Below are 10,170 nucleotides of genomic sequence, written 5' to 3' on the forward strand. Positions count from 1 at the left end.
CTTTCAACTTTTTCCCAAAAATATTTTTTGGAAATTTCGATTTTCAAGGAAAATTGATACTTTCAACTTTTCCTCAAAAACCCTTTTTTTGAAAATTTATTTCTAAGGAGAATTGATACTTTCAACTTTTCCCCAAAAATATTTTTTTTGAAATTTTGATTTTCAAGGAAAATTGATACTTTCAACTTTTCCCCAAAAATTTTTTTTTTTTGAAATTTATTTTTCTTTTAAGGAAAATTGATACTTTCAACTTTTCCCTAAAAATATTTTTTTTTTGAAATTTATTTCTGAGAAAAATTGATACTTTCAACTTTTCCCCAAAAATATTTTTTGAAAATTTGTTTCTAAGGAAAATTGATACTTTCAACTTTTCCCTAAAAATATTTTTTTTTGAAATTTATTTCTGAGGAAAATTGATACTTTCAACTTTTTCGCAATAATATTTTTTGGAAATTTATTTCTAAGGAAAATTGATACTTTCAACTTTTCCCCAAAAATATATTTTTTTGAAATTTTTTATTTTTATTTAAAGAAAATAAAATAATAAATAATAAATAAAAATAAATAAAAAAGAATATTACATAAACCTAATTTAATAAATAAAAAATAAAATAAATAAATAAACAAAGAAAAAAAAAAAAAACCTGGAGCGGCTCGGATCGCGGCTCGGCTCAAGGCAGGGAAACGGCTCGGGGGAGCGGCTTGGCGGCTTGGTTCGACTCGGCTCGGCTCGGAGGGGGCTGGCACGCGCTGGTCAGAAAACGGGTCGACGCCCGGGTCGGGTCGGGTTCGACAAAACGCGCGGATCCTCTGGGTTACTTAAGGCCAAAACGACGTCGTTTTAAGAGGGTGTAAAAGGTACTTCCCTCTGTTTTTCGACAGAACCCTTCTCCTCTCTCTCTCTCTTCTTCCTTTTTCCTCTCCCTTCTCTCTAAAGACTGAAGAACACCGGTGGAATTTCCGTCGGATTCTGAAAAAAGTCATCGGATTCTGGAAATTTCACCGGAAGTTGGCCGGAAGATCACCGGTTTCTGGGATTCTTCACCGGAAACTGGGTTGGTCGCCGGAAACTTCAAGGTTGGCCGAAATTTTCGTCGAAAAATTCAAACTTCGTCGGAATTTGCGCCGGAATCTGGAAATTTCCTAGAAATTTCCAGAAAAAATTTTCGCCAAAAAATTTCTAAAAAATTTTTCTCACTCCCAGAACACTCCTAAACTTTTCTTAGCTTCCTATACGCCCCCTTTTCTCTCAAATCAGTAGCTTTACTTACTGTTTTCTGTGTGTTTCATTCTGTTCCAGGAGGTGCTTTATATAGGGATTGATCAGGAGTTTCTGATCAATCCCAATTCCCCTTTGGACGGGAATTCAATCTTTGAATCCAGTCTGGACTCTTCTGATTGAATTCCCACTCCCAGTGGGATTCTTCAACTTTCAATCCTAGCCCTCCAAAATAAAAATCAAAATAAAAAAAAAACTAGATAATTAGAGAAGATAAATCAACAGATATTATAGGATAAATAAAATAATAATAAAAAAAATATATCAGATATATAATTAGATAAGTAAAAATACAAAAATGAATAAAATAAAAAAGATAAAATATATATATACATATTAGTAATAATACATAAATATTAACAAAAAATAAATAAATATATATATACATATATTAATACATAATAATAATAATAAATAATACAATACAAAAAAAAAAGAAAAGAAAAAAAATACAAAATAAAATTAAATTGGACTTACTCATTTGGACCAGGCCCAATTGATCTGAACCTGGACCCAATTGGATGTCTACAAATAACATCAAACTGTGGAGAAAAACCTAGCTATCCATTTATCAAAACAAATGGATTACATTGACTTCACCTACAAATCACCATCAAGCATTAATTCCATCTTTTTCTAATTCACAACCAAATCATGATATCTAACACTTTTAGTAAATTTCATAAGTTTTGATGTTCAATGTATGTTTTTCTTTTTTTTTTAACCATTAAGGAATGCCTTTTCAGTTCACGAAACCCATTTGCATTAAACAAAGATATTGTTAAGGTGATTTACCCTTAAAAAGGAAAGAAAACTCTTCAAAGAATTATTGTAGGATACTTTCTATTACATTTGCCTAATTATAAGGTGCCTACAAGACCAAATTCCAAGTTGGATTAACATTTTTAAATATCAAATCTGTCCAAGCCCGAACAATTTTGATTGGCTTATTTAATAAAAAAATTATGTTCTTTATACCCAACTTCCTTTCTTCATACCTCATTATTATTAATATCCAATTTTTTACTCAACACATACTAAATCCAAAACATAATTTTGCCAAAAACCCAAACACCTCCTCTCCTCACACCCCAACTCTTCTCTCTTTCTAACCAAAAACCTAAAAAGTTTTATGTCCCAATCCAGCCACATTCAAAAAAATTTTACCCATTTGAAGTTAAAAGAAATAAAAAAAAAGATAAATAGTTTGTCCTTTCTATTTTGTTATTTGATTTCATGTTTAATTTTATAAGATTTCATGTTGAAATATTTGAATACAATTTGAAATTCTTAAAAATGAATATTTGAAAGTTTTTAAAGATTTTTTTAAATAAATGTTCAAACACTTATAAAGATTTTTTAAAGTCCAAGATTTTTGAAAACCTTTAAGAGCTTACGAAAATATATTTTTGAAATGGAGTGTGAAAGATTAAAAAGTAATTCACTAATGAATATTTAAGTAATTTCATTAAGAATTAAATTTTTAGAATATATTGAGAAGAAGTTTTTCAAGTAGCAACACTCTTTAATAAAAGAAATCTGATTAAATTGGATCAAGTTCACAGGCCAGGCTGCACATCTGGCCCATTGATAGGGCAAATCATAAGTCCAATTGTTTCAAAAATATAAACCTATAATGGACGTGAATAAAACTGAAGTCGTAATAAGTAAATAGGGAGACCTACCCGAAGTGGGTGGGATTCAGTCATCGATTAAAAGATGACATTAATCTGGTTTCTTATACCACTCACAAATAAGTAGAGAATGAGTCGTACGCAGCCACTTCAAGATGCCACTAAAACTAGGTAGCTCAAAGATTGGTTCAGGTGGTCTTGGGGGCAGAATCACCTGACTCAAAACATACTAGGAGATGAACACATAAAAGCAAAGATTGGGACAACTCAAAAGGGCTTGTAAGTATCATCAGAAAGATTCTATTAGCCCCATATGATTTATCACCATTCAACCAAGGCCACTTACCATTAGACCTTAGCACATTATGCCAAGTTTTATACAGGGCACAATGGCTACTCCAGTTGAGGGCATATTTGATCTCAGGTGCATCATCTGGGTGCACTAGTTTCCATAAAGAATCCCATTATGGTTCTTCCCTATTCCAAATGATCTATGGGTAGAGAATAGAATAAAAAGACCGATAAGAGTTACCAAGGCATTCAAAGTCGAATGGGAAATGCCTTCCCACCATGACTGACACAGATGCAGCGACTCTATATTTCAATCCTATACACTCAGAACAGTTAAATTCTACTTCTCACAACAATTATGATAATCAAAATATAAAGGTCTCATTTAGAAAATTTGGAAAGCCAAGATATCTATTAGCATCCATCAGCTCACAAGCTTTGAAAGGCATAGTCTCCATATCAAGATGACACAACAACATCATCCTTTCCATAGATACGCCGAAGTTCACGGCCGGCAGCTTGATATGATGCTAAGAAAAGGAAAGAATTTGAGTGAGAGAATTTACAAAATGGACCTTTCAGGTAAGCATCGGGTCAGTCAACTAAAACAACCTCATTACCTTTCCAGATGTGAAAGTTCTTTTGATTGATTTGAGACCCTGTCACATTTTGAATTACATCAAAAAGCATCTCCTGTGGAGTGTTCTTGAGCTCTTGAACAACTGCATAGATGGTCTTTCCATTCTCAAAGTAAATGTGATTGTTGGGGTGCTTGGTCTTGCAATTAGCATGGCGCTCAAACTCATATGCATTCAAAGCCTGCATAATAAATTTTGTACAATAAGGCAATGACACTCAGATTTAATAATCTTGTTCTCTTCTCATTACTCTGTAGCTGGGAAAAGAAGAAGGGAGAGGTTGAAATCTCACAAGGAGGCTCAAAAGCACTGTTACTATTTGAGTTGCTTACTTTTTCAAACTTGCACTCCTTGCAGCCACACATATACCCAGTCCCTTGTATATATCCTTTAAGGTTTTTCTGCCAAGAAAAAGGTTAACCTTCGATAAGTGAAATTTCATTGGTGAAAAGTTAAGCATAGGTAATAACTCACCTCCCGCGACCAGGAAACATACTTCACAGCAACCCCATCAAGCATACCAGTTGATAACAAACTTTTGACATTGGAAGGGAAATTGTTGGGAGAAACCTTATTAGCTGCCTTTGGTTCTTTATGCTTTCGACTGGTATCAATTCTAGAATTACTTTTAGGTGAACTATTTACATTTGAATCTGGATTTGACTCAACTAACTGTTGCTGGCTAGGCACTTCTGGAGCTTGTTCTGAATTCTGATTATTCATCAATAAGTCATAGCCACTAATAATACTGCCAGAGGGATTTGTCTCAGATTCATCATGGAAGACCCCAAAAGATATGGTATTGTTCTCACCCTTGTTGTAGTTTTGATGCATATATAAGACACAGGACTCTCGTTTGTCTTGTGTAGGAGCCATTGCTGTGATGTTATAATCTGCCTTATGATAGGATGGTTCCATTGGCATGACATTATCATCTTCCATATCAAAAGAGGGCGCCATTGAAATAAGATTCTCATTTGGTTTACCATATGCAGAGGCCATTGAAATGAAATTTTCCTGCCCCTTACCATAGGAAGGGCTCAATGAAATTAAATTGGCATCTCCCTTCTCATATGACTGACCGGTTGAAATAAAATTGCCATCCTCCTTGTCAAAGGGCTGACCCATTGACAAGATACTCTCATTTCCTTTGCTGTAATTGTGCCCCACTGATATGAAGTCGCCATCTCTCTTGTTAAAGGTGTGCCTCATTGAAATAAAATTGCCATCTGCCTTTGTAAATGTGGGGCCCATTGAGATGGTATTCTCATTCCCACTACCATATGTTGGGCCCAGCGATATAGCATTGTTACCACTTTTACTGTAAACAGTAGACATTGAAACTGTGCTAATAATTCCTCTACTATGTGGGTGTCCTATTGACACTGGCATGCCATTGTTGGAATCCTTAACTTGATTGACTTTAACTTTCCTTATTCCACCAAAACTAAGACTAGAAGAGGGATCTTCAATGGCATGAGACTTAGACAAACCCGCAGATGAACTATTACCATATTGATCCTCAAAATCCTTTCTTCCCATATTCATATTTCCACTGTCAACGGAAGAAATATTCCTATCAACCAAGTTGACAGTTCGCATGGGCTCAGATCGAAATAGACAGTCACTGAATTGGCCAGAAACTGACTGAAAACTGGAAGCAGTGTGCCAAGGAGAAACATTGATGTCTGCAATTCCTGAAACCGGTCGGCTGTTAACTGATTCTATTGCTTGCTTCTTGTTGCTGAAAAATTCTGGTGCAGCAGCATCCATGAACCACTGATGACCACGCTTTGGTTCAGATCTTGAAGAATTATTGTAACCCATCTCTCCATTAGTTAGAAACGCACCATCTCTTGGCGTCCAGATACTTTTTTGCTGGAAAGACTGCCCAAAATCAATAATACAAAGAATCAAAGTGGGAACATTTGTTATCGTATGACAACAAGAGTAACTGAAGAGTGAGAAATAAGAACCCTATCACATCACAAAAATCAAACCCAAAGAAATCATGTCATCAGAAAATTAAGAGAAAAATAAAGATAGGATGTATATCAAGCACAGAATTTTGCATGCTAAGATCAGTAAGAGATACAATATATCTCTGGAAAACTGGATAAATGATAGATTCATCTGAGGGTTTTTAAAATCAGTCGTATGAATTAGCTGCTAAATAAACATAGGAATTCCAAGAAAACAAATACTCAAGGTTAAAACCAAAATTTTCATTTTTATACTTACATGAACCAAATTGAATTCCAATCAATGTGCTAGTCTAAGCAGGAATAATAAATTTTCCAGTTTCTTTCAGATCCTAATGAAACTCAGAAAAGAAACCCTTGGAAACATTCCCACTCTTAGATGTTAACAATATTACTCACTTAGATAGCTCATTGTCCAGGACTGCTTATAATGAGATTAATTATAAACAAATTAGCTTATCAGGGATGTTTCTAGAAATCTAGAGACATATCATGGCATTTAAAATCTTCAAAGAGTTACATAAATGATACATGCATGAAAATGAAGGGAGAAATTTTTTGCACGAAGCAGCCAATGAACTTGCCTTTCACAGCTACAGCCTATTCAACTTCTTAAGGTTCTAAAACTTCCCTTTTATTTCTCGCTATATGGACCAAATGTTGCCTGATATGAGCAATTTTTTAAAAGCTGATAATAATCAGACCACGAGATACATTTAGAGTAAGTGTCAACACAATCTGGACCAAAAATTAAATTTTTACGGCATTAAAGTTGCAACAAGCCTAACCAAAATTCTCTTAAGATAAATATAAAGAGGCTAACTATACATTAATTCCATTGGTAAATTTATTGATATAAAGACAACTTTAGATTCATATAGGTTCTTGCAGGATCAAGTTTTCATCAGAGTATTTGGATCATGTGTATGACATCCAAATGAGTAGGATAAAATAATACTAATAAAAATTCTGTAGTAATGGAAAACTAAATAGTACAAATAAACTACCTTACAAGATAGAAACTCATTACATAATCCTGCAACATTCAAATAGTTACTTCTTTTTGCTTTTTCTTTTTATCTTAACATGTAATCTAAATAAGGCAGTAAAGGGATACAAGGAAAGTTCAAGAATAATCCGTATCAGACTAGTAGCCCAAATAGAAGCAGCTTGGAGTTATCAACCAAACAAATTTTTGTTCTTTCATGGCTAGAAGCTTGTGCATATTGATGAAGACGAAATAATGAAAAGTATTTACCAAAAGAATGATACGTGTTAATACCATAATGGTTTTACTTCTACAGATTATGAATATATATACCACATCATAGAATTGAAATGAGAACCATCTGAAGTTTTGAAAAGCATGTGCAAACCTACAAAATGTCGATGTGTTTATATAAGTTATTGTATCTATACATTTTTCTGATGATCAATAAAATGGTAAAAGAAAAAGATCATTTTTGTTGTTTGGTCAAGGAAGAAAAAATTTTTATTTATACATTTTCCTGACATTTTAATGAGATGTATGGATCTGTACCCTACTTTTAAACTCTTTTAGGCCAAGTTTACAAGTCCAAAACTTTAAGCAAAAGGCAAGTAAACCATTTAGAAATACCCATTTAGGAAAACCATACTAGGGTCCATGCATTATTGTTAGTTAATGTATGGTTTCCATGGAGTCAAAAGAAAATCCAAGTTCTTTCCACCTCAAAATTTGAAGAACGAGTGAGCTAAAAAATTCAGTTGACATAACAAAGGAATTAATCATTTAGAAGGATCTCCTTTCTTTGTTTATTAGAGTACTTTTTTTGCTTTAAATCATTATAAATTAGATCTTGTTCTCATCAATATGAATTAGATAATGTTAAAGTCTATGGTAACCACAAAAATCTTTTACATGAAAAATTCTCAAAAGGAAATGTGTCTTTTCTGTTTTAGAATGATATTACCCACCTTAAACGGCCAATTGACTCTCACACCATTATTTAATGCATATCAAAAGGGAAATATACAGAAAAAAACCAACAGCTGGTAAATAAAAGCAGTTTCGATCAGCATATCAATCACGTGTCTAAAATTGCTAGTCAAAAAGTTCCAAAATTGTTTAACCTAATATATATCACCATGTCTACATATCCAAGGCCTGTAACCATCAGCACTGCTTTCATTAAGAATTCAAATTTCTCATGTTTCAACATGATGAAACCTAACATAAAATCACCAAATACATATATCTAAGGCACATGATCATCTTGTTTAGTCGTTTACTTTCATTAAGATATTTAAATTCCTTGAACTTCTGACATCAATGAACTTAGCATAAATCACCATATTTGTATATCCAAGTCATGTAGTCATTGCAATTACTTTTATTAAGAACTTTAAATTCCTTAATTCCGACATAATGGAACCTCACATAATTCACCTCATCTTCATATCTAAGGCACATAATCATCATGATTACTTTAATTTACACTTTTAAGCTTAGGAAACTAACATAAATCAGCAATATTAGTATGGCTATGTTTATTAGGACATTTGAATTCCTCAAAGCTACTAAGTAACAGAACCTTACATTAATCATCATATCTGCATCTCTAAGACATGTTATCAGCACCGAATACCTTCCTCAAGGCATTTAAATTCCTTATAGCTCCGAAATAATGGAATCTAACATTAATCATCATAACATCATACCTAAGGCATGTGATAATCATGATAAATATTACTCATACATTCAAATTCTTCAAAGTTCCAACACAATGGAACCAAATATAAATCACCATAATTGTATATCTAAGGCAAGAGATCATCATGATTATTGTTATTAAAACATTTAAATTCCTCAAAGCTCCAATATAATGGAACCTGACATAAATCACCATATATGTATATCTAAAGCACATAATCGTATTGATTACATTTATTTATACATTTAAATATTTCATACCAAACCTTTAACTGTAAATCCAAAAATACCATTTAACTAACAATATTCGACCTAGTGAGGCAAAATTATAAATATTCCATATAAACACTTTAATTGATTCAAACAAAAATAAAATCAAACAATCAGTACCGATCCAAGTACACCAAACAAACAATGAAATATTCAAACAAACACTCATAACAAATGACCAAAAAAAAAAAAAAAAAGAGGAAAAAGAAATTCAAAATCATTAACAAGAAAGAGCCAAAACTTAAACAAAACATTTGCATGCAATGAAAAGAGCTTCAGTATGTGTTGCGATCATACCATATCTCGCCAACCTTTCAACTTAATGAGCCAGTGAGTCACTCACTTGCGATTAAACTCGCCTTCACTCAATCAAAAAACAAGCTTTTTCACCCTCCAAAACCCCTTAAGAAGATCAAAGGACAAATTAACCAATTAATCAAATAAATCGAATTTTAATCACAAATTTTACATGCATTTATCGAAAAATTAAACATTTTTTATTTAAAAAAAAAAAACTTCAGCAGATTTTCTTCGTTTTTCTCTGTATTTTACATGGGAGAATTTAAACAGGCTTTTCCAAGCAATGGTGCCAACAAAAACCCTAGAAAGTAAAATAAATGAGAGGTATAAAGTTAATACCTTTTCCGGAATGATGGCCCGTTAGACTTCCCGGCTAGCACTCGCCCGCGAAATTCAACCAAAAAAAAATTTTTTTCTTTAATTCTTTGAAGTGAAAGTAGTTGTACTAGATACACTAGAAAAGCAACTCAGCTTTCGAACCTTTAAATAGGAAGGAGAAAATGTGTAAGCTGCACAGTCGTAGTATTTTCCATTTTTGGACTTCTTAATCCATAGCGTACACGTGGCGCTAATAGTGATAGAGGGTCCCATTTGAGAATGAGGTGTATCTTGACCGTTAAATTTGGTTACCAAAGTTAAGTTGGCTTTGTATGGAAACCTATTGAAGTTCTGAAAAGGCTAATTCTATACAAAGACAATTTTTCACGTGGCAGCTTTTGATAGGTCTGCATGTGGTGCTGTTTTTGGAGGGGGAAATTATCTGTGGTGTGAGAATAGGGAAAGATGGTGTGGATATGTACACGTGTACCAATTTCATTTCATGTCATCCAATTTCTTAATTTTTGTTGATGCGTCGAATTCCTTTTATTTATTTATTTTTTTTAGAAAGCCATGGGGAAGACAAGAGTTGGTAGACTCTGTGGGTGGGCAAGTAGCAAATTCACTAGAATTCATACCGGGTTTTGCCCGCCTCCTGGCCTCTTCATCTATATATATATTTTTTTTCATCCATCTACTTTTTTATCTTTCATCATCTTAACGTTTAATTTTGAAAAAATCAAATAATATTATATTAGAATTTTTT

General features: G+C 33.0%; 1 protein-coding gene across 3 annotated transcripts; it reads right to left on the minus strand.

The window, feature by feature from the left end:
• Nucleotides 1-2,995: 2,995 nt before the first annotated feature.
• Nucleotides 2,996-9,544, minus strand: LOC111295024 (uncharacterized). Of its 3 annotated transcripts, none has more exons than XM_022888367.2 (6): nt 9,426-9,544; nt 9,084-9,188; nt 4,317-5,729; nt 4,175-4,243; nt 3,825-4,023; nt 2,996-3,734 (listed from the first exon to the last, which is right to left on the minus strand). In XM_022888367.2, the coding sequence occupies exons 2-6, from the start codon at nt 9,084-9,086 to the stop codon at nt 3,664-3,666; spliced, it is 1,755 nt and encodes a 584-aa protein (XP_022744102.1). In that variant the 5' UTR covers nt 9,087-9,188; nt 9,426-9,544; the 3' UTR covers nt 2,996-3,663. The 3 variants fall into 3 exon arrangements, 2 of the variants coding, with proteins under 2 accessions (XP_022744102.1, XP_089599751.1); XR_016327625.1 differs by having other exon boundaries at nt 3,369-3,734; nt 4,175-4,263; nt 9,426-9,542; XM_089743625.1 differs by lacking the exon at nt 9,084-9,188 and having other exon boundaries at nt 9,426-9,542.
• Between the last annotated feature and the right edge of the window lie 626 nt (nt 9,545-10,170).

Source organism: Durio zibethinus, chromosome 14 (genome assembly GCF_047325235.1).
Source record: "Durio zibethinus cultivar Kanyao isolate XHJ-2024 chromosome 14, ASM4732523v1, whole genome shotgun sequence".
Lineage (NCBI taxonomy): Eukaryota > Viridiplantae > Streptophyta > Magnoliopsida > Malvales > Malvaceae > Durio > Durio zibethinus.

Bases quoted from the DNA above. Each gene is read 5' to 3' on its own strand.
- LOC111295024 (XM_022888367.2), bottom strand. The intron at 4,244-4,316 runs GTGAGTTATTAC...TTTTCTTGGCAG, and splicing joins ATGTTTCCTGGTCGCGGGAG to AAAAACCTTAAAGGATATAT. The intron at 3,735-3,824 runs GTAATGAGGTTG...TCCTTTTCTTAG, and splicing joins GAACTTTCACATCTGGAAAG to CATCATATCAAGCTGCCGGC.